Here is a 24,994-nt window from a genome sequence, read left to right on the forward strand (position 1 = left end):
AGGCCTTGAAAACAGATCCCAAAGGGAAAAAATAAAAATTAGGAACTTGAATGACAGCAACATAATCAGGTAGGTTGTGAAACTTTTTAGACGCATTCTGAAGGAGGTGTCAATCCAAATAGGGAATGTAAGAGCACACAGTGTGCGAACAAGGAATACACAAGGGATATTTTCGTCAAGTTTTCCAGTAACCCCCTGTAAAAAAGACTTAGAACCCAACGCCTGCCTTTAAAATGATACTGTTCTGGGACAATGGAATTTCACTCTTCCACGGACCTCTCAGCGGCAACACTACAAAGGAGAAAATACTAATGAGAGGTGCTTCAAAACCTTAACAAAAGACAAATCTGTAGGGGTGGAAGAGCCGGCATACAGAGTGGATAGGGCAATAATGCCAAAGGGTAATTGTGAACCCCTCCTGTACCCTCGTTGGTCGCGACCGGACTGGCCGGAGCACACCAAAGTGGTGGTCCAGTGTTGTAGGGACGCCAACAAACTATTGGTCTGGGCCGGGAGGCTGATGGGCAGAACCCCACTGTGGGCGGGTGAACCTCTGAAGAAAGTGGCTACGCTGTCCGGTTTCATAGGCTGTAAATTGATAGGAATTAAATACTTGGGAGATGTGTGGAGGGGAGACTCCTCGCACGTTTGAATACCCTCAAAAAGAGTATGATATGTACAATTCGCAGCGGTACCCACACCTGAGGCTTCTGCATGCTCTGCGCACACATATCCAGCAAGGGGTTTCCATACCAGACTACTCCCCGCTAGAGGACTGGCTACTGCTGGACCCCATTCAGGGGAAACCCACCTCCACGATCTATCGCAAATTGATTAACAACCTCCCGGATCCACTGGTCACTCTTAGGGGGCCTGGGTCAACGATCTAAGGGCTGTGGATGATGAGGAATGGCAGGAGGCGCTCCAGAGTCCTAGAGAAGTGGCTATACGCGTTAGATTTAGATTGGTACAGCTCAAGATCCTCCATCGCACATACTATCCTCGCACCCACCTGTACTTCTGGGTCGGACCCGGTCTGCGCTGTGTGTCAGGGGATGCGGGGAGGAGGGGACCTTCATACACATACTGTGTGAATGTCCCGAGGTGTCCACATTCTGGCAAAGAGTCACGGCAGTCATGTCAGAGGTTGTGGGAGAGCCTGTTCCATTAGAACCAAAAAGGCTTTAAATAATGATTTGTGGTGATGCAGGCTGGTCCAAATATGTGGGTCTATGGCTGGCCTTGTCGGAGGGGGTGGCAAAGCGCAATATTGCCAGAAGCTGGGGGGCACGTGATCTCGATTGGTGCCAGAGGGCCAAGGAGACTGTATACAAAAATAGGGGGGGGGGGGTGTCAAGCAATGGGAAAAAGTGTGGATGCCGTGGAGAAGTATAGAGGGCTGGGGGTGGCAGAATAGCGGCATGCCAGGGGGTAACACACGTGCCTGCTCTGTCCATAAATATAATGTCACTGATTCTCTGTATCTGACAACTGATGTACTCATGACACTGTTTTTGAATGATAGGGTCTCTCGAGCCTTGTTAATAAAAAGATTTTTTTTTAAAAAGACAAATCTGCTATACGTGGTAATTACTCGCCCAGCAAATATAAGGATAAATAGAAAAGGAAACGATACAAGTCACTCAGAGTCAGGTGATGGCAATGTAAGTTCATAGAGAGATGGTCTGGGGAGGGGAGGAGGTGAGAAGATAACGTAGAGCTAACGAAAAGCTTACAAAACCACCTAGATTGGTCTTAGAATGGTATAAAAGGGGCGGGCTGCCGGGAACCCTCAAATGGTTTGACTATGTCAAGGCTGCTTCCTAACTATATGTGACATATGAAACACTGACATCCACCAGAAATATAGCATACAGGGACTGGGATCTACCAGAGATTCATAAAAGGAACACCTGAATGATCCCAAGCGAAGTAATTTGCACTCTGGAACTAGCACTGGATACGACGACTGAGCATTACCGGGATCATAATTTCAGTCCTTTAAGAGTGAGGGAGGAGGAAAGTCTAAGTTAAGGTTTTCCTTTTACTTATTTGGTTACTTAGAAAGCAGAAGGTCGCCACATTCTGTAAGGCTATTTTAACATAATCTGGGACTTAACCCAAGACAGGAAAGCCCATTACTCTCAATTTCCAAAGTCTATGTAAAGAAAGCCAAAAAAAGAATTAACCCAAAAGATTTAAAGGATGCCTGGGAATACCTACACTCAGAGGGGAGAGATGAATTCCTAATATTCTTATGTCCTTAAATAATACACTAGAACTGGCCACATAGTCACATCTACACTCTTACTTCACAGACTCAGAAATGCACATGATAGGAGGTACAGTGTCTGACCATTTCGAAATTGAGATACACTTGAAGGGATTTGCAATACCCAAAGAGAAAAGATGGAAATACCAAACAAGCCTGACGATACACCTGGTACATGCAGCCAAATTAATACAGGACTCCTCATCAGGAACTGACTCCCAAGAAACTTTGCTTAACAACCACTAGGATGTGGTTAAAGCCACATTGAGCGGATTAGCCACTCTCGTATCGGCAAGGACACCGAGGGAAGAATGCATGCTCAAGACTAAACTAACACAGTAGTAAGAAGACACGCAACACACAAATAAACAGGCTCCCACAAGAATATGAGATAGGGAATTAGCCACACTGTGAAGACAGCTAAGCACCAACAAGGTAAAAGAAATATTTTATTAAAAGGCCAATAAAGCAGATTCATTGGTAGCTACTAGACATGGAGCTCTGAAAGTTAAAAGGACACATAAGAAAAAGGGCCTCAGAAGGGCGCAAATTTACAAATGAACATAAGAAAAGGGATCTAGTCTTATCATTCTACCACAAACTATTTGCAACAAAACCAGTGGACTGACAGGTAATGGCTTCTTTCTGGATCAGACCCAGCTTCCAACTTGACAGTGAAACCAGAAAATCCACTGAAATATAGAATATGCTGACGGCCATTATATTTTTGCATCCTTTTAAAGCTCCCAGCCCAGACCGGCTATCCCTAGTACTTTATGAACATGTTTTCCCCTGCTTCTGGGCCCACTAACAAACCTTCTTAATGGTGATCCCGGAGTAGGTCCTTCAATGACAAAAGCAGAGGTTGTTGTGATGCTGAAACCTGGGAAACCTGCTGACACTTGAAAATCCGACAGGGCTATAGCTCTGTTAAACACAGACATCAAGATTTGCACTGAAGTGCTTTCTAAAAGGCTAGATAACGTACTTTGTTTGATAGAGCCTGCTCAAATTCGGGTTTGCTAGAGAGAAGCAAGGCTTCGATAAGACAAGATAAATAGCACACCTAGTAGAGAAAACGAAGAGAAATGGTACCCCCCCTCTCCTGGTGGACACAGAAAAAACATTTGACAGTGTGAGCTGGATTTCTTTCTTTTTATTAATTTTTATTTTATTTTTTATCAAGAGTCTGAATAATCAATAAAGTCGTTTACACATTCAAAATAGCTCCAGTCAGGTTAAAAGTGGGATGAGATAATATACAAGAGAGTTAAAAGTTAGTTAATACATTAGTCCAAGATGGGCAGATAAACATATTCGGCTATAACCAATGGCAGTGGGACCATATTTTCCCCATTTTTTTAATTGGTCGAGGACCCCGAGATTTAGCAAAAGCGATTTCACATTCATAAACTTGACAAATAGTCCAAAATTCAGACACCTTAGGGGGCATGGGGTCAATCCATGCCCTAGCGACACAGAAGCGAGCACTAACAATTATGATCATGATTAATGCTCTCAGACTAGGAACCAATCCATCTTTGTTACCCAACATGATTTCCTTATCGCTCAAATTGGTTTGAATCCCAGTATGCAGTGTGATCAATTCGGATAAGCTGTCCCAATAACCTTCGAGCTTAGGCCAGTTAATAAACATATGGACTACATCTGCTGCGTATAGCTTGCATTTGGGACAGTAGGAGTGTTCTGTGGTCCTGGCCGTGCCCCATGTCGAAATACGCTCAGGTGTATACTATAGCATACAGATTGTCTTGAATTGCTGTAATTGTAGACTAGTCTAGCTAATTGACTGATCTAGGACAGCTAACAAATCCTTTAGCTTGGCCATCGCGACTGTAGTCATGAAGCGCAGGCTCCATTTTAAAGTAAGTTGAGAACTATCATCAGGAACACTGAGCATGTACTTCTGATAAATTATACTTATCTTTGCTTCCTGTCCAGAATATTAAAAAGTAAAAAGGTCAGTTGTTGCTGTATCACTCCTATACTTAAGGTCATTAAGGTTATAGTCCCTCACTTGTAGATATATGAAAAAATATTGCCGCAGGAGCCCAAATGCAGGATGTAATGAAGTGAATGTCCGAAAACCAGGCCTATCAAACAACTGCCCTAGATTAGCTATGAAATATTGAATATGAAATACTGGGAAAAAGAGGATTGTCCCAAAGCGGGACCAACGAGTGTACAATTGGTAATGAGAATCTTGTACAAATTTCTTGCCAAAATCGGACTATATTCCTTACTACTTTGAACCACACCCGTTTAAAGTAGTTGAGGTCCATCAATTTGTGCATAGATAATCGGGAGTTAATACCTAATGCTAGTTGATACCCATATTCAATTGGTCCAGCCTTGTATCCAACCAATAAGCTTCGAATACGGCAAGTGAATGATGCCCGAAAAATAACTTAAAATCTGGTAGTCTAAAACCACCCTGTGCGTAGGGTAGCTTCAAAAGGCGGATAGCACGTCTGGGTCTCCTATATCTCCATATGAAGCTACTAATTGCCCCGTCCAATCGTATTGAATGAAAAAAATACAAGAACTATGGAAGTATACTCATTTTCACAATGTTACACCTACCCAAGATGCTCAACGGGAGTTTATGCTATTGGTGCAAGATCACTATGACTCTTCAAAAGAGTTTCATAGTTTAAAGGAATAATCCTCTCAATACAGCTACACAGACTTATGCCAAGATAAGTAGCGACATCTGCCATTTTTATCAAAGGGTCATGTTGCTTGAAACTTAAAATGACCTGCGTCTTGGAGAGGTTCAGCTTGTAGCCAGAGAAGGAGTCAAATTGTTCAGCTTCCTTAGCTATTGTATCGACAGCATCCTTCGGTTAGCTAGAGAAGACTGCAACATAGCCAGCATAAGCCATCATTTTCAGATTGAAGTCATTCAGCCAGAGAGGTTGCATGCCCTTGTTCTGATTAAAATGTCTTATATAAGGCTCGATGTACAGGGCAAACAGGGGAGAGAGTGGGCATCCGTGTCGTGTGCCCCGACTGATCAGGAAAGACGAAGACGAATGGCCGGCGACCATTACCTTAGCGACCGAGTTCATATAAAGCCTCTGTACGAGTAATAAATCGACTGCCTATCCCACATTTATCCATGATCAGCCAAAGTGCTTCCCAGGTAACGCGGTCGAAAGGCTTCTCCGCGTCCAACATGATCATACCTATATTATCCTTAGTTTTACTGGCCACATCAAATGACGAGATTACAGTATTAATATGAACCGTAGAGTCCCTACCAGAGATAAACCCATGCTGTTGTTCTGAGACCACATTGTGCATAACGGGAGCGAGACGCAAAGCTAGGATTTTGGAAAACACTTTTGCGTCCGCATCAATCAGGGAGAGGGTCGATAAGAGCTCCGTTCTTCAGGAGACTTTAAAAAAAATCTTTTTATTAACAAAACTCGAAAGACCATATCATACATAAGCATTTCCATTAGTACATCAGGTATCAAACACAGAGAATCGATGACATTATGTTCATGAGTGAAACGAGCAGTGTTGCTACCTTATGGCGCCCCTCTAATCCTTTGCCCCAGGCCCTCTATACTTTATCCACAGCATCCACACTTTCCCCCACTTATTGACACAACCCCTACTTTTATACACTGTTTCTTCAGCCCTCTCGCACCAATCAAGATCTCCCAGCTCTTGGCAATATTACGCTTTGCTACACCCGCTGACAGAGCCAGCCATATTCCCACATATCTGGACCAGTCAGCATCACCTCTAATCATTAATAGAAGCCATTTTGGCTCTAATGGGACAGGCTCTCCCACCTCCTTGGTCATAATGTCCGCATTTCCCTGCAAGAATCGGGCTATTTCGGGACAATCCCACATAATATGCATAAAGGTTCCCTCCTCTCCGCATCCCCTGACGCACAGCGCTGTCAGTGCCCTACCCCAGGAGTATAAGTGAGTGCGAGGATAGTACGTGCGATGGAGAATCTTGGGTTGCACTAGGCGAAATCTGGAGCGTATTGCAACTTCTCTAGGGCTCTGAACCTCCCCATGCCACTCCTCATTGTCTATGGTCCCAAGATCCTTGACCCAGGCTTCTCTAAGAGCAATCAGGGGGTCTGGTATGTTATTTATCAATTTACGGTATATCGTGGAGGTTGGTTTCTCCGTGATGGGATCCAATAGTATCCTATCTTCTAACAGGGAGTAGTCTGGAATTGAAACCCCACTGTGTATATGTGTGCGCAGAGCATGTAAGAGTCTCAGATGTGGGTACCTCTGTGATTGGTGTAAGTTGTACTCTATTTGGAGATCTTCGAACGTAAGGAGTGAATCCCCCTTCCATACAATCCCCAGATATTCTATACCTATCAATTTCCATCCTTTAAAGCCCGTCAGAGGAGCAACTTCGCTTAAAGGATCACCCACCCAAAGCGAGGTTTTGCATGTCAATTTTCCAGCCCAGTCCAGGAGTTTATTGGCCTCCGTCCAACACTGGATTACCACTTTGGTGTGTTCAGGCCATTCCTGTCGAGATCTTCGAGAGTACAAGAGGGGTTCACAATTCTCCCCTGGCATGACTGCTGTATCACTCTATAGGCCGGCTCCTCCCAGCCTACGTAGACTCAGTCATTAATGAACTGCAGCTGGGAGGCCCAATAGTACAAAGCAAAACCAAAGGAAATGATGGACGGAGTGTTGAACATTGCAAGCACTCACCCCTAGTCAACTGATCTGTGTTTAATCCATCACCATTCTTTAGCCCACTCTGCCACCCCAGTTCAGACATGGCCATATGCAAATCAGTCTGACCCTGTGCCTCATGGGAACAGTCCAGCCCGAACTGCCAAGCCATGTCTTCCCTGGACCGGAAACAAGCTTCCTTGGACCGGTTTCTGGCATTTCAGCTGTCTTCAGCCAGGCTTGCTTGAATCCAGTGGCAAAGTGAGCAAGGGACTCACGTCTGAGCATACCCTGCCAACTTATGGCGAACAAAGCAAAACCAAAGGAAATGATGGACGGAGTGTTGAACATTGCAAGCACTCACCCCCAGTCAACTGATCTGGGTTTAATCCATCACCGTTCTTTAGCCCACTCTGCCACCCCAGTTCAGACATGGCCATATGCAAATCAGTCTGACCCTGGGCCTAATGGGAACAGTCCAGCCCGAACTGCCAAGCCATGTCTTCCCTGGACCGGAAACAAGCTTCCTAGGACCGGTTTCTGGCATTTCAGCCGTCTTCAGCCAGGCTTGCTTGAATCCCTTTGGTTTTGCTTTGTTCGCCATAAGTTGGCAGGGTATGCTCAGACCTGAGTCCCTTGCTCACTTTGCCACTGGATTCAAGCAAGCCTGGCTGAAGACGGCTGAAATGCCAGAAACCGGTCCTAGGAAGCTTGTTTCCGGTCCAGGAAAGACATGGCTTGGCAGTTCGGGCTGGACTGTTCCCATGAGGCACAGGGTCAGACTGATTTGCATATGGCCATGTCTGAACTGGGGTGGCAGAGTGGGCTAAAGAACGGTGATGGATTAAACCCAGATCAGTTGACTGGGGGTGAGTGCTTGCAATGTTCAACACTCCGTCCATCATTCCCTTTGGTTTTGCTTTGTTCGCCATAAGTTGGCAGGGTATGCTCAGACCTGAGTCCCTTGCTCACTTTGCCACTGGATTCAAGCAAGCCTGGCTGAAGACGGCTGAAATGCCAGAAACCGGTCCTAGGAAGCTTGTTTCCGGTCCAGGTAAGACATGGCTTGGCAGTTCGGGCTTGACTGTTCCCATGAGGCACAGGGTCAGACTGATTTGCATATGGCCATGCCTGAACTGGGGTGGCAGAGTGGGCTAAAGAACGGTGATGGATTAAACCCAGATCAGTTGACTGGGGGTGAGTGCTTGCAATGTTCAACACTCCGCCCATCATTCCCTTTGGTTTTGCTTGGCCCAATAGTACAGCCTGATGTCCCGAACGGCTATGCCACCATTGTAGACTCCCCTCTGCAACTTGTGGAGCACGATTCTCGGGACGCAACCCTCCCACAACAGTGTCCGAACTTCTTGTGCTATACGCTTAAATATAGTCAGAGGGACCAGAAAGGGGGTATTCTGCAGAATATAGAGGAGCCTTGGTAGCGTCATCATTTTAAAGAGAGCCGCCCTTCCCATAAGAGAGAGCGGGATCGTGCGCCAGTGACTGACGTTTGCAGTCAAGCGACTCATTTGTGGTCCAAGATTCCTATCCAGGAACTCCTTCTGATCCCTTGTGACATGGACCCTTAAATATGTAAAGCCCTCTAACACCACTTAAGCCAAGCACCGCAACAAAAGTCTGGGGGGGGGGGGTTGTTGGGATTTGACAGTGAAAAGATCACAGACTTTGACCAGTTAATATTATATCCAGAGTAGCTACCAAAGAGCTCGTAAATATGGAGCACTTGCGCTATTGAGTAGTAGGGTTGTGCCAGGTATAGAACAATATTATCAGCCTTTAGGGAGATGCACTCCTCCCATCCCCCTGGCGCCTTTATTCCCCAGATCATGGGATCTCTCCTGATCCAGTGTGCCAGTGGTTACAGCGCACGAGCAAACAGGAGCGGGGACAGGGTGCACCCCTGCCTAGTACCTCTCTGCAGCTGAAAGGATCTAGAAAGTGTCCCCGTTGACTCGCACCCACCCCGTAGGCATCTCGTACAAGAGTCTGACCCAGCCACAGAAAATGGAACCAAACCCCAAACTCTGAAGGACCATAAATAGGTATGGCCATTCAATGCGGTCGAAAGCCATTGAGGCGTCCAGCGCCATCAATGCCGTCTGTTGGGTCTCGTTACCACTAGTCATGTGCAGCACCCCATACAGTCTCCGTAGGTTGTGCCGGGTACTTCTACTGCCCGTGAACCCAGATTGGTCCCCGTGTACTAGGTTCGTAATCACGGACACCAGCCTGTCCGCCAAGGTCTTTGCCAGGACCTTGGCCTCCACGTTAATAAGAAATAGGACAGTAAGAACTACACTGATTGGGTGGCTTTCCATCTTTATCAATCACTGCTATCGTTGCTGCCCTCTGGTCTGCCGGCAAGTGTCCTAAGTTGCGTGCCTCCAATAGCATTTCTCTGAGCGGAGGGACTATGATCGCGGCCTGCCTCTTGAATATCTCAACCGGGAGCCGATTGGGACCTGATGCCTTTCCTGATTTAAGGGAGCCCCAGGCTTTACCTAGCTCTTCCACCGTGATGTCCGCTTCTAATAGGTTTGCGTGTCTGCATGGGCACCACTGGTAACTTGAAATCCTTATCTCTACACAATCCGCTTCTTACCTTGTGCATAGACTCGCTCGAAGTGCACAGCAAAGGCTTCTGCTATGTCATTGCTGGTGAACTTAAGCACTCCTTCCCCATCACGTACCCCTGTCACCCAGGATCTATGTCGCGTCTCTCCAGCCATGCAAGGAGTTTAAAGGCTTTGTCTCCAACATCATATACGCGATGCTGTGTGGCTAGCGCGTATGCCCTCGCCTTGCATTCTGCCAGGGACCGAAGTTCCCGTTGTTTCAACGCCAACCTGTGGCGCAAGTCCTGGCACGAAGCAGTCACAGCATCACGCTCCATTTAGCTTATTTATTTTTCTATTTGTCTAATCTGCAAAGTCTCCTCTTTTTTCTGTTCTCCAATCAGCGCCTGCACCTGTCCCCTCAAAACTGTCTTATAGGCCTCCCACAGAGTATTGTGTGACTCTACAGTCCCTTTATTTTCCTTAAAATACAGCTCAGAGCCCTCACGGAGCTTGTCACCAAGTGCCGGGATCTCGGAGTCGCCAAGGATCTATCCTCAGGAACATGGCTCTGTCAATAGCCAGGCCTTTAAGTGTAACGCGCACTTGGGTGTGATCTGAGACCCCCCTCGCCATGTGCTTAGCGTTTGTAAAGTCTCCCACCTTGCAAGTATGAGTGAAAAAGTGGTCTATTCTGGAGAAGGACCCATGTCTAGCCGAGTAAAAAGTGTACTGACTCAATGCAGGATTATGGACCCGCCATAGGTCTATCATGCCCATTGCCATGACGAAGTCTGCCAGACCGCGTTCCCCATGTTTACCGGTCCGAGAGCCAGACCGGTCTATTTCTGGGTCCATGACTGCATTTGTATCACCACCAACGAGTAGGGTGCCTAGGGGCAGGTCAGTTATGAGTGAACTAAGTTGAGGAAGGATCACAGAGTGGAGACTCGGCGGTATGTAGCAAGAGCCGAGAATAAGCAAACGCACCTCCCATTTACCCGCAGCCGCCACGAAGCACCCCGCGGTATCTGTCCATGTACCTGTGATTACAAGGGGCAGTGTGTTACGCACCAGGATTCACACCCCGGTGCACCTGACGTAAACCTGGAGTGAGCTACCATTTTGTAGCCAAAACGATCTAGGGCCTTACATTTGCTTCCCCTCAAATGCGATTCCTAAATCAAAACAACATCCGGGGAGTGTCTCTTAAGATATTGCATCACCGGTGTGCGCCCAAGACCGTTCAAGTTCCAGGACCACATCTTCATACTAGCTGGGTCTCCCATGATTGCTGTTTGGGCTTATAGCAATGAGGTGCACCCTCCCCATTGTCATACTCTCTGTGTTAATTCAATTCAATCAGCTTTATTCGATTAAATGTAATAATCATAAAAGCACAATATATATCATTAATTTGTAAAATTCATATAACATCAGTACATTCCAGATCAAATAAAATTTGAAAGGTTTTGAGTACACCACGATTGAGTTTCTACATTTTAAAACATACTTTAAAAATATTAAAACTGAAACAGTCAACTGTTCTTCTCCTAGAAGTTGTATAAACAAGGAAGCGGGGCGGCATGGTCTTAAACCGCTTTTTTTAAAAATTGGCAAAATCCACCTTTTCCTATTACAAGAATAAAATTTGCAAAAAACCAGAACATGTATAGTCGATTGAATAGACACATCATCCCATGGACATTTCCACAACTCCTTTGACCAATCATTCTGGGTGGGAAAAGTGACAAGCCTGTGGAAGATACCCAATCTCAAATGGGTCAACAAAAATCTATCGTAGTCTCTTGTAAACATACCTAAATAAGGTTGAAGTCTATCATTTGGAGATAGTAGCTGGTGTGCTTGTACCAAAATGTTTTCTAGTTCCATATTTCTTCTCTTATTTTCCAGAAAGTTTAAACAACTAGATTTAAGTTCTTTCCTGTTGACATCTTGTAGGCTAAGGGGCTCCAGGAAATATTCAGGGTGGCCGAGATTGCATACAAAGTTTTTAATGTACTCTAGCCATCTAATGTTCATACTCTGTGTCGACTACCAGTAGCTGTTGGATATCAAGGTCTCGAGCATATGTCCCCTCCCCTTTAAACAAAACAAACAACAAACCCAACGCCCCCCTACCTGCATCCCTGCTAGGTGGGTCCCCAACCTCCCAAACGTGCAGAGTGCCTGTCGCCCAACATGTACAGAACAAAACATTTCTGAGGGGTCGTGGACTAGCCTCCAGTTTGAAGTGATCTCTGACTGCTGACTGGGATTATAAGCCCTTTATCTAAACCTTGCAAGGCCCTTTGCCCTAGAAATCCCACCTACGGCTCAGTGCACCCCGGAGTATAAAAGCAAAAAGTTTTGGCGGGGCATGTATCACAATAGTATGTTCAAGAGGTACAGGCCCCCAGTGTCCGGGGGGCAGCATATCTCCCATCCTCCCTCCCTGGATTACCCGACACGCCACGCAGTGTGCACCAAAGAGAGTGCAACTCATTCCAGCATATGGAAGGGTGTCTCAAAAGTTACTCATCTGTCTGTTGCCATTGCATCTGGCCACTGGGCGACCCTTCGACCTCCTGTTCAAGCTCCTCACTTCCTTGCTCCGAGACTTGTCTTTTTTGAGAAAGACAACAATGCTAGTACTTCCCCATGATAGCTGAGCTACCTCTCCGTTGCTAATGGCAGTAGCCAGATCTAAGAACTCTGTTGCCAAGATATCTATAAAACAATTTTTTAATTCCAGCGGTATAGAATCTTCCCCAGCTGCTTTCCCTGAGGGTAGTGAATTTATGGCTGTCACAACCTCGTCAAAAAATATATCCCCTTCAAGAGCCTGTTGCTTTTGAGAATTTAGTCGGGGCATACCACATTCCTGCAAGTACTTATCTGTAGTCTGAATGTCAATGCTATCAGGTCCCTGATACAATTTGATAAAATATGGCAAATTGTTCCATAATTGATTGAGGATTCATAAAAACGACACCACTTTCCCCTATAATCCGACGGATAGTATTATTAGATTTTTTTATCAGAGATCTGACAAGCCAACAAATGCCCCACCTTTTCTCCATACTCCTATTGAAAGGTCCTATTTTTCTGAAAGATGGCAGCCACCCTCTCCTTCAGCCCCCTACTGGGCGTTTGACGTCTCTCAATTAGTTTCAGAAATAGTGGCTGATCCTGTGTGTCCTTTAAGAGGATTGCATGTGCATGATCTTTTTCCAAATTCAAACACTCCTGCCGAATTTGAACTTCCTCTAGCTGTTTACTCCTATTTTAGGGCAAAATAAACCGAAGCATCACCCCCCCTCCCCCTGTATATATGCTTTCATACAGTCCCAAACTATTAAACTGGGATTTCTTAATAGACGTACTAGCCAAAGTACGAATGGGAGTTAAGAGGAAAAATTGTTCCCTTACCAATTACAAGATCCCAGAGTCGAGGATTAGAATGAACTGAACTTGCTTGGAAAAACTTCAGTTCCAGAGAGGGACAAGGCAAGGCTTTTATCTTTCATCCATCCTCTTTGCCATGACCACTGAACAGGTGTCAGCGCTCATACGACCTTATGATGCTGTCAAATAATTGGAGAATTACCTCACCGCTTGCTTTACCACTTTCAAGCACTCCCAACTTAAATCCCATGAGACAAACTGGTAAATAAATTTTATAAGGCCAAGCAAATAAACTAGGGCAAATAACAAAATTATCATGGCCGCCATGAAAAGAGGCAGCTTCACTTGCCCAAACCTTCATGAAATATTATTATGCTTCCAGTTTAGGTTTATTATAGAATGGTCATCTAGAGAAGCAGAAATGAGAGGGCTTTAAATGAAATGAGGGTTTCAGAGAGAGGCAAGGCTGAGAAATCTATATATATATATATATATTTCAGAAATCACTAAGCCACCTCTTATAGTTTGGTATAAAATAGCAAAGGAGTGTTTAACATCTTCCAAGTGCCATTCAGCCTGATCCATCTGAACCATGATTTCTCACCGGTCATGGAGGATGCAAAATTTGGGAACTGGATATGGGAGAATGCATGACAACCAAAGACATGTTCAATAAGGACCAGATGAATTTGTTTTAGGGTAGCAAGAAGGTCTTCAAACTGTCTGAATTGGATAGAATACAATATACACAAATGAGAAACTGGCTCATGTACTCACTTTTATGAGAAGCAGCAGGTAGGACCCCCAAACCCCTTTTTAAAACTATCCAGGAAGAAACTAACAACTCAAATGCTCTGGTTCAGAGTCTGTGAAGACAAGAATGCTTTTTGCAATGACCTAGCCTCTTTTTGGAGTCAGCAACTTTTTCTCACTTCTAAAACGACTGTAGAAACGGTCCAGATTTTGAACAGAAATGCTGAATGATGTAAACAAGATCACAGGCTGGCAAACTCTGCGCTTGCATGTGGTGCAGGGTAAACAAATGTTACCAGTATTATGCGCAGCGATTTTATCTCAAGGAGGAATGGGGGGGGGGGGGGGGGAGACAAATGTCAAGAGCATTGGTGTGCCTTCACTGCTTGAGGAACCTGACGGGCATGGAAAAACTGACCATATCATTATCACCTGCTGACAAGGAGTATGGGGAAATCTAGGTTCCCTATATTACATTCTTCTCTGCAGAGTTCAGAGGACTCACATGCCCACGATATCATTATACATTCTAGTAGACCCTCACTAGTACACTTCAACCCACGCCCACATGACTGATAATGGAGCTATAACTGGAAGAAGGTGGGGCAAAGACAAGGAAGGTGTCTGTCTTATGTAAAAAAAAAAATAATTAAGGATTGAAACCATAGACTGCATGTTCCTCACTGTAGGTGGGGGTCCTTTGAATCTACTAACAGTAGCTCAACTGACGGAAACAGTGCTCATTGCATCTTATATGTGGGATTTTCAAAGTGCTACCCACAGTCTTTTGGCTGGCCTAAACCTTGAGTGCACGATCACATGCACATGCACAGGTGCTCCTCTGCTCATTGCATTCCCCCCTCCCTTCTCACCCAGCCCGTTGATGCTCTGCTCGATTACTTTCACTTTCGCCGCTTTGACCCTTGCATTCCCCCCTCCCTTCTCACCCAGCCCTTTGATGCTCTGCTCGCATCTCCCTCCTCCCTGGGCGTGAAGGGAGACAGAGCCATCCTGCTTGATTAATGGCTTTGCATTCCCATGTGTTCCCGTAGTAAACATGCCCGAGGTGCCAGCCGATCACAAGGCTCACGGAGACATTCTCTTTACCCTCGTTTATGGATAGCAACCGTGGAAGTCTAGCCTGTGCCACATTTGTGATTACCTTTCATGGGATCACCACCTGTGATTGGCTTTTGGCAAAAGTTACTCTTTTCTGCTCTTTTGGCTCTCACCAACAGGTTCCGTTAGTTGTTATTTCTCCTGAAGGCAATTAATGGTCTAGTGAGCCTATTCTCATCTCTGTTGATGTTTAAAAGATCCCATTGGGTGTTGACAATTTGTCTAATTTTACCATCCGTGGTGGAATGTTTAGTGACAAGCCAGTTTTTCATTTTTAGGGTTCGTTCCTCGGGGTGAACATACTTTCTCTGTTGTAGTAGCGTGCCCTCTTCAGGGAGTCCTGAGGCACCATCTGGAGCGCGATCACTTTCACTTCTGCTGTGGATCACTTTCACGCGAGCACGCACACAACTCGCGGCCGCACGTCTTGCTTGTTTTTATTGTGGCTTGCATGCTTGTAATGGCTGCTCGGGCAGCCTCTCCTCGCTTCAGTCCCCCAGCCTCTGAGCACACGTCCGCTTGGAAAGCTTCATCTCACTTCAGCCCCCCCGCCTCGGAGCCCCCCTGTACCCCTCCCCCGCCAGCACACGTCTGCTCAGGCATCCTCTCCTCGCTTCAGCCCCCCGCCTTGGAGCACACGTCCGCTCGGGGAGCTAGGACTGGGACTTCTAGGCGTAGTGAGCCTTTGGGACACTCAGATGCGCGACAACATACCGCCATGTGGCATCACCCTGTCTGGTGATTAGCGTCTATACACCGACCGACTTCTAATAATAACTAGTGTGATACTAAACGAGGGAGAGCACTACTTGTGTAAAACATTTAATCTTATCAAAATAATAGAGGAAGGTGGCTTCTTCTTTTATGGATGTGGCCTGTATTTTGCGTGGTTATGTCCACAATATGTACACGCGGTAAAGCTTTTCAAAAACAGAATCCCATTACGTAGATTTTTGGGCAGTCTTAGCACACGCACTTTGTGGTCAAGAAACGCACTTCAAGTTCTCTGATAGCAATGTAGGCTTCACAATGGTTACCTTTCCCGTAGCCTTGTGATCTGCCTTCGGGTGACATAGCTCGCCACCCGCGCCTGAAGCAGATGGGTACACGGGTGTCATCACCTATGGCTGCAGTGTACCCGATGTGTGAACAAGGTAAGCCGTGCTTCTCAACAGAGCGATGAGGTAACAAAGAGGGCAGGGCCAACAGGGACAGAGGGCTCGAGCTCAGCAGTCACGTGCCCCCTGCAGCTCAGTGACTAAACACCAGCACCTCAGTTGTGCTGTTTAATTAGTAGGGAAACATTTCCCTCCCAATGCTATCATTATGCTTCATTATCAGGGCACTTCGCTTACACAGTTCTGATTTTTACGAATACAGTATTTGCCTACAAGAAACATGAGTGTAAGTATGGTACTGATAGCTATAAAATATACACGTAGATGGCACCTCAGGGCGACGCAGACAGACTCCATGCGACAAGAGCTGTCTACAGCAAAATGAAAAGCTAACAAGCCATCAGTGACACTGGTAATACGAGGAGTGGTGCAACAAATGCTTTCTTCTCATGATGCGAAAACACTACACTTGGGGACATTGCTTCTCACTTCAGCCCCATCCCCCCACCCTCCCCCCACACACACACCACCTCGGAGAACACATAACTAGTTAATTATCTGGCACGGTTCATATGTTATGTGCTACTTTCCCCAATTCGCAGGCGCACCAACTCCAGTTTAATTTATTAATTTATTAGCCCTCCGGCCCTTGTTGCCAGCATCCCACTCGATTCCAGCTGGAACAGACCTGGAGCTTTCATTTATCCTTGACCGCTCGTTGCATCTGTCTGGTGAGTGCCTGCCACTTCACCCCCCCCCCCCCACGTTATACTTTTGTGATGCACACTTATTAAGTGTGTGAGTCTGCAGGTTCTCTCTCTTACCCTTTTGCCAACCATTCACCCTCTGCCCACTGTCTGTTCTGTTTTGCCAACCCTCCACTCTCCTCACTTTATCCATTCTTTTTTGCCAACCCTACGCCCTCCTCCCGCTGTCCATTCTGTTTACCACCCTCCTCCCACTTTCCGTTCTCTTTACCACCATCCGCCCTCCTTCAGCGGTCTGTTCTGTTTAACATCCTCCACCCGCTGTCCGTTCTTTGTCCCCCCCACCCATCCTCCCTCATGTAGCTTGTTTGTACAAGTTACTGCTTCTGATATTTCTTTGTGGAAAAAAGGCTGCATTGCAATATGGGCAGCTTGTGTAGGAAGATGCTTTACTTTCGGTTGGTTCAATGTGTAATTGGGCGCAGGCAGCGGGAAAGACATTGCAGGCGAGTCCACAAGGGACACACTGCAGGCACACTGGGCCCCATTCATTCACCCCCCTGAACGCATGGTATGATTCCCTTGAATGTCATCATACTTCTTTTCAACAATCCTTCCCTAGCCTTTCTTTTCCTTCGAGCTCATCACCTAAGCGTAGCGTTTTTCTCTCGCCCTTTCCTTTTCCTAACTCCATTCGCACCGCCAGTCACCCTCCCCACCCTTTGCTTTTTGTTGGTATTCAGAGCATTCAGGTTCCCATGTATCTTTCCGTGCCCCTCCCCCACAGGTTCATCCTACCCCACTCTCTTTCTGTACCTAGGTCTATTGTTAATCTCTTGCTGTCTTCACTCACTCTACCCCCATGATTTCTCCTTTACCTGCCCTATCCTTTCCTATCTGTACCTCTCCGCCCCTTCTCATTTTCTCAATTTTCCATTCTCTCTCTCTCATTCTCTCTCTCTCTCTCTTCTGTGCACCCCATCTTTATCCTTTCCTCTGCCATTTGTCTGCCCCCTCCTTGCCTCTATACTCTCCTCTACTCTCTGACAGAGTCTCTCTGCCAATGCTGCAGCCTCCATGTTCTCCCCCTCCCTGCCCTAGCAGCACATGTCATTCACAGTAACAATCCTAGCAGCCCTTCAAACATAGCTCCTGGGCAGCGATTTATAGAGTACTTTACTGTAATGTACAAAAAACAAGCTAAACTGGCCACAGTAATGAGCGCGCGGCACTAACTGTGTGCAGGAACGCCACCTCTTTCTTGATCACTTATAAACTTGTATACAGCATGCGACTCACATGAGCGTTTGCTTTTCCTGTGTGCGTGCCTGTATACAGTCCCTTTCGTTCATGCGGATTCATTGCAACAGCAGTGGTGGTTTCTGCACCAAAACTGCAGTAAACTACCCGCTTCCCTATTGCTATTAGAGCGATTCCCGATTCGCACTAGAGGTTTCTATTGGAAAATGGCAGTTGCTTAGCAGTATGAAAGATGACACTGGTAACCGCTTCTGCTCCAAAATCAATCTAAAAAGGTTATTTCAGGGAGCTTACTGAAGATGTGGCGTCTTTGGAGACGTGCATTGTTCTATGCCTTGTTTTTTTTACTGTGAGCGTAACTCTTTTCATATAAAAAGGCAAAGCGAATAACAACAGTATACCATGCACTCCTGTTACAATACATCTGGAGGGAGAAACCGCATTGATTAGCTGTCCTAAATAAGTATGGTGGGAGACCTAGTAAGATACATCGAGAACTGCAATCAGAGTGGAATAAAAGGGTCTGGAACCACAGGAGTGTAACATGGCAAATTAAGCGGCTCATATGGAGAGGATGTGGTCTGTCGGCTAGACTGCCGACTTTGGTGCTAGAAACCAGGGTTCGAGCCTCCCGGTCGCGTCCACATCCTGATTCTGGGCAAATCACTTAATCTCCCCATGCCTGAATGTGTAATGTAAATATGGTGCTCATGTAAAGCGCTCAAATATCTTCTGGTCGAGTTCGCGCTATATAAATATGCAACAACACCTTTAAAAAAACAGCATTTGCAATGCAATAGGTCTCACAGTTACGCCAGCTTGAGCTATTGCAAATAACAATGCCGTATATTTTTGTTTTCGTTTTGAAAACATAAATAAAAGGCATTGTCATTTACTATGCCAATAGCTTAAACTTGCGTAACTGCGAGACCTATTGCATTGCAAATGCTTGTTTTTTAATGGATTGCCTCTGAACAGAAAGCAAGATAGTTTCTTAGAGAGCGAAGGCTTCTCTCTGGAATGGGAACCACCTGCAGCAAGCACTGCTGAGGCTTTGGACATACTCTGCTACTCAGGCAAATTCCTGCAGGTAGATTTTGTCTTGATTGGCAAAGGGTACTTCAGTAAAGGCGTGGTGGTCGTAGATCCATGCAAAAATGAACTAATTGACAGAAGAATGAACGTACACATAAAAAGATGGCGGTGTGAAAGGATGATAAATTGGTGAGTGCACAGGTAGATGTACTTACTAGTAGGTTGATGGATGAATTAATGGGATGCCTCACACATTTATATAGCCTTGGGCATGGCTTGCCAGTAACAGTGCGATACAAGGGGCCACTGCTCCTTAACCAGTCAAATATTGTTTAGATCTGCCATCCACAGCCACCTTTTATTTAATGTGTAATGCATGCTAAAGGATGACTATATACGCGAGGATCTGCATTGTACCATGGGTGGGTACCATCATGTCAAGACTGCTTAAAATATGCCAAGTATTACCACCATTATGTCACAACAGCAACATGGCAGAGCAGGCACCATTGTGCCCTGATGTCCACAGTATGGAAATGTTAACTCCCAACTACGCTAAATCCAGCTTTATGTCAGCAGTGGGGAGCCATCATGCCATTAACTGTATGTCACGGACGCCCATCATTGTGACAATACATGGAGTGTGCTACAGATCGACAAAACACCACAAGAAAAAGTGCACACACTCACACTTTCTGTCACACACATATACCTACACAGACACACTGCCCCAAGCCCAAAAACAATCACAAGTCACTGCTGGCTCCAGCATAGCAGACTGTGATGATTATTAATTCTTCACCACCCCTGCAGTTACCACACAGCCCTGCAGGGAGTGACAAAGAGCCAGCACATGCTTGTGACAAGAGTACAGGTCAGCTGCAATTTAGTACCTAGAGTGCTAAGAAAGCTGCCGAGGGGTGGAATCCCTTCATTATCTGAGGGTGCCATTAAAGCTGATGAGGGGTGGAATCCCATCAGACTCGTCCGGTCCCTAGGTTAACACTGGCCACTATGGCAGTGAGTAGCCAACCATACTTGTGACAAGCCTCCCTTTTGCAGACTCGTGCATCAAGTATAGCCACTTCATTGGTGCATTCTGGTGCAGAGGGAATACCCCATATGACATGAATGTTAGTTTCAATCAGCTGCTGGCTGCTAAATATGGGTTTATCAATGAGTGAATGCCACTCACAAGAGCCAGTGGGTAAGATGGGTTGACTTTTTGCGCAGACATAAAGGGATGCACAATTAGCAATGGAATAACAGTTCACATAAGAGCATAGATCAATGGAAGAATTTTACTGACAAGAAGAGAGGCTAGCATGAAGGGTTATGGCAGACATGGCATAAAAGAGCGAACGAGGAGGATTCAGTACATTTTAAAGCATTTTCACTAGGCACGGACAGTGTATTATCTATCAGGCAAACCAAAATAGAAATCAGACACACAGAGTTATGTGATGTTGAATTCAGAAATGTAGATTGCCCAGAAAGTGAACATACCTCTCCGTGCAATTCCTTCAAAGCCAAGATAATCACTTGTTTGAACTGTGCTGCATTGAGGCGAAGCTGGACCTCTTGGAATATTCTATATATAGAAAGCAATTAATTAAAAGTCCATTTACAATACATGGGAAAAATGTTTGATCTAAACGCAAACTTACAGTTGGATCTTCATATAATGGTATCCTGAAGAAGTGTTCAACACAATTCTTTCATATGGACAAGGCTCCAGCCTCTTTCTATCAAGCAGTTCTCTCATAATAAAGAACGGGACCTAATAAAAACCACAAAATGAAAAACTGAATACAAGATTATGCGGAATCAGAATGTAGTCACTGTACATCGAAAGACATAAGAAACTAAAGTAGCTGCTGAAGTGCACTGAAGCCTTTCTTAGCTAAGCTACTTAAGCTTTATTTTGTCCTTGGTGGAGGGAAGAGCCAACATCTTGTCACCAAGATACTGCAGTTTGCCCATTAAAAGGCAAGACACAAGTGGAGGTTCAACCAATCAGATGGTGGAATACATACTGTCTGTGTGGCCTACCAGAACGATGGATTTAACCCAGATCTCTTGACTGGGGGAGAATGTCTGCATTGTCAGCATTCCGTCCATCATTTGTTTGTTGTAACGCTTTTCGCCCTAAGTGGGATGGGTATTCCCAGACGTGGGACCCGTGCTCACTACGCCACTGGAGTCAAGCTATCCTGGCTGATGACGGCTGATAGCCAGAAACCGGTCCTAGGATGCTTGATTCCGGTCCAGGGAAGACATGGCTTGGCAGTTCGGGCTGGACTGTTCCCATGAGGCACAGGGTCAAGACTGATTTGCATATGGCCATGTCTAAACTGGGGTGGTGTAGTGGGCAAAAGAACGATGGATTTAACCCAGATCTCTTGACTGGGGGAGAATGTCTGCATTGTCAGCATTCCGTCCATCATTTGTTTGTTGTGTGGCCTACCACCACTGGTCATACTGGGGAGGAGTGGCGGTATTGGTCACACAGCATGGGGTCAAGACAAGCAGGGTTATTACCCCCACAACAAAAGGGGATCTCAATCTCTAGGATTGCCTCCCACTATCCTGACAAAGGAGATTTTCAGAGGAGATACACAATATATCATGGCTTGGTTGACGTTTCTGGGAAAGGTTTATTCAATGAACTTTGAAGACAATTGCCAAGGCCAATTAATAAATAGGGCGAGTGAGAAGGAATCTTACAAGTAGGTGCTGTTAAGAGTTTTAGCTGGTGCTAAATAAATGTATAGCATGTTGGAGTTTACTGTAGAAGGCACTCAACATCCGTGTCTTCGAGAGAATACAAGCTATTCCTCAGAGTGACTTGTAATGGAAGTCCACAATTCCACTTTCATTCGGCTCCTAAAACCATGAGCCATCATGCAAGAATGGAACACAGTCTTAGGAGCAGAGGGCACTACATTCCCTTCCACATAACTGGCTCCTAGAGCATTCTCTAGACTAGAGGGACAGCCACATATGGGTGGTTCACTGCTGCTCTTACTGGTATGACCCATCCATCTTTATCCAGACTCTCATTTTAAGGGTGGCAGACAAACTCATGAAATACGGGAGACTAGCTCAAGGCACGCAGTAACCATGTTCCAAGGAACCAGTATCGACTAACCTCTAATGATTGGAAGAAGCGAAGCGGTACCTGCTAAGAAGTTGTCCTCTGAGCCCCCCCCAGCGCAGTGGGCTTTTGTTTCAAACGGGAGGCTCTATGCATCAGAATGTTATGAGTCTAACAGAAACAGAAGAACCTCTTGTAGACAGGAGGTCATCACACCCAGGGCTTTATCGAAGAACAACACTGGCAGAGTTGGTATGTGAGTCGAATAAATCCTTCTACAGTGGACCAAAGTTTGAGAAACACTCCTAACCAAGTAGCCAACATGCTTTCAGTGATGGAGAGGTGAGAGATATCCTGCATATGCTCTACAATCCAGCTGGAACAGACCCAGAGAGGCCCTGTACTGAGAGTGAAGAAGTGGTGGCATAAAACAACACAACAGGTCACGGAAGGTAGTCTATTTTAGATCAATAGCACCCATTACTCTGTGATACACAGAGCATTGCCCAGGCCAATACACCTCAGGTTGTTCTGTGCCTGTGCTGGAGACACAAAAGCAGTAGTGGATCAGAGGACTCCTGTGTGTTCACACAATTGGTTGGAGGCAAAAAGAAATAATTTTTGTTTAATAAACATACAGTATGATCGTCTCCTACAGGACATTATCACAACCACAGTACCTTGTAAGACTCTAGTCATCACACTACCCAAAACCGACATATTGAAGTAGTCAGATATACATAAATATTACTTATACTGTGCCATATTCAAATCAACCAGTCTCTAGGAGCAAGTTAGCGTGGTCGCGCAGGTATTCTGTAAATGGTTCCCAAATGTCCAATGGCCTTGACCTGTCTGGCAGTTCTTCGGCATATAATATGAAATTGTCTCTGCAATATGTGGAGTCTTTTATCCAGCTTGCCAGTGTAGGGGCTAGTTTGCTGTCCCAGCACATAGACACCCTGTGCTTTGCCAGGAGTAGTATTATAGCAGTCAGCTTCTTTTTCCTTGAGGTCATCGGTATATGCTGCCCCAGCAAGCACAGCTGCGGTGTACATACCAGTGTGCAGGAGGACAGTACACTCAAGTGATGAATGACAAGCTCCCAATACCTCCTTATCCTCTCACAATGCCATGCTAGATGTATGAAGTCAGCCTGGTCCGCCCCACATCTCCTACATCGTGCATCACCCCTTAATCCATATTTGTGTAGTTTGGTCGGCGTGTGATAGGCTTGATGTATGTATTTGTAGTGAGTAATGCGGAGGTTACTGTTGGAGGTAAGAAGGGTAATTAGTGAACAGCATGATTCCCACTCTGCATCTGTCAAAGGAGAATCTAGTAGTGTGTTCCATTTATCCCGAGCTTTATGTGTTTGCCCTCCAATTTCAGCCTGAAGTAACTCATATAGCTTGGATATTATGCGAGCATGCGCGGACGTGATTATTACCATTTGCAGTGACTTCAGCGTTGGGGGTTCGTTTGGGAAAGTAGGATATAATTCTTTTATAGCTGCTGTCAATCTATGATAAGTGAATCTGAACAGTAATGTTTGATTGCTAACGTAGGATAAGTCCTCTAACGAGATGAAACGTCCATCTTTATACAGATCACCCATCCGTGTAATCCCAATTTCTGCTAGGGTCCTCGTGCTATTTTTTTCCTGTGTTACCGACAGCACATGGTGACACGCCAAAGGCAGGTCCGGGGCGTATATCGGGGTTTTTCCTGCCATCTGACTTATACTGCGCCAAGCTTCCGATGTCGTCCGCACTGTGTTTATTTCTAGCTGCGATAGGTGTTGTCGAGTGTGTGTGACTATACTCGGTAGTGGTATTGGGTCAGCGCCACCCTCCTCCACCGCTAAGTATCTCACCGGATGATACCAATAATGCGCGTATTGTGCTTGCGCGCATAGATAGTATAGATAGATGTCCGGGACGTCAAAGCCGCCTACTTTGTATGGTAAGGACATGATATTAAGTCCAATGCGGGCCTGCTTTCTGGCCCATATCAGTCTGTTGAAATTTGATCGTATTCGTCTAAATATGGGGGAAGGTGGCTTTATCGGTATATTAATGAAGAGATATAATAGCTTGGGCAGCAGTATCATCTTTATTAATGCTATTCTATCCGCTAGGGATAGAGGAAGTGAGATCCATCTTGTTATTTGTGTTTCTATGTGGTCGATTGCTATACCATAATTGTGTCTCAGCACCAATTCTGCATCACGGTGCACCCAAATCCCAAGATATTTGATTGGGTCATCATGCCAAACTAGGGGGAACTCCATTTGTATCTCTTTAGTGTTAGCTGTTAGTGGGATTATTGCCGATTTGCTCCAATTAATTAATAATCCAGAGACCCGACCATATTTTATATACTCCCGCAATATTTGTGAGAGAGTATCCTCCGGGACACTCAAGTATAGCACCGTATCATCTGCATACAACGATAAAATGATGGGCCTCTGACTAAATCGTAGGGCAGCATGTGCGTATTTCTGACGTAGTTTACAGGCCAAAGGTTCTAATGCAATGGCAAACAGCATGGGGGACAGCGGGCAGCCCTGTCTAGTACCGCGCTGTATGTCTAGTGTATCCGAGATACACCCATTGACCTTGACCCGTGCAGTCGGTTTATTATAGAGCAAGGAAATCCAGGCCATGAGCCTAGGGGGCAATCCTATCATTTTTAATATTGCAAACAGATATGACCACTCGACCGAGTCGAAGGCCTTAGCCGCATCTAGGAGTACTGCCACCGCCTGCATCTCCGGATTTAGCGGATGTAGCAGGGCAAAAATAGTGCGGAGGTTATGAGCTGTGGAGCGCTCTGGTATAAACCCGGATTGATCAGGTAGGATTATTCTGGGTATTAGTGGTTTTAGCCTCGTGGCTATAATTGTGGCTAATATTTTTGCGTCCGTATTTATTAACGATAGAGGTCTGTAGG

At 45.7% G+C, this 24,994-nt stretch overlaps 1 protein-coding gene across 3 annotated transcripts in view; it reads right to left on the minus strand.

Moving 5' to 3' along the window:
* Nucleotides 1–24,994, minus strand: part of RPP14 (ribonuclease P/MRP subunit p14) — a 113,911-nt gene that overhangs the window by 69,268 nt on the left and 19,649 nt on the right. For all 3 annotated transcript variants that reach the window (XM_085624750.1, XM_085624752.1, XM_085624751.1), the window contains exons 2-3: nucleotides 20,610–20,722; nucleotides 20,449–20,533 (exon numbers count right to left, since the gene is read on the minus strand). In XM_085624750.1, the coding sequence (XP_085480876.1) occupies nucleotides 20,449–20,533; nucleotides 20,610–20,707 (183 nt within the window). In that variant the 5' untranslated portion in view covers nucleotides 20,708–20,722. The remainder of the gene's footprint in view (nucleotides 1–20,448; nucleotides 20,534–20,609; nucleotides 20,723–24,994) is intronic.

The sequence above is a fragment of the Triturus cristatus genome, chromosome 9 (genome assembly GCF_964204655.1).
Source record: "Triturus cristatus chromosome 9, aTriCri1.1, whole genome shotgun sequence".
NCBI lineage: Eukaryota > Metazoa > Chordata > Amphibia > Caudata > Salamandridae > Triturus > Triturus cristatus.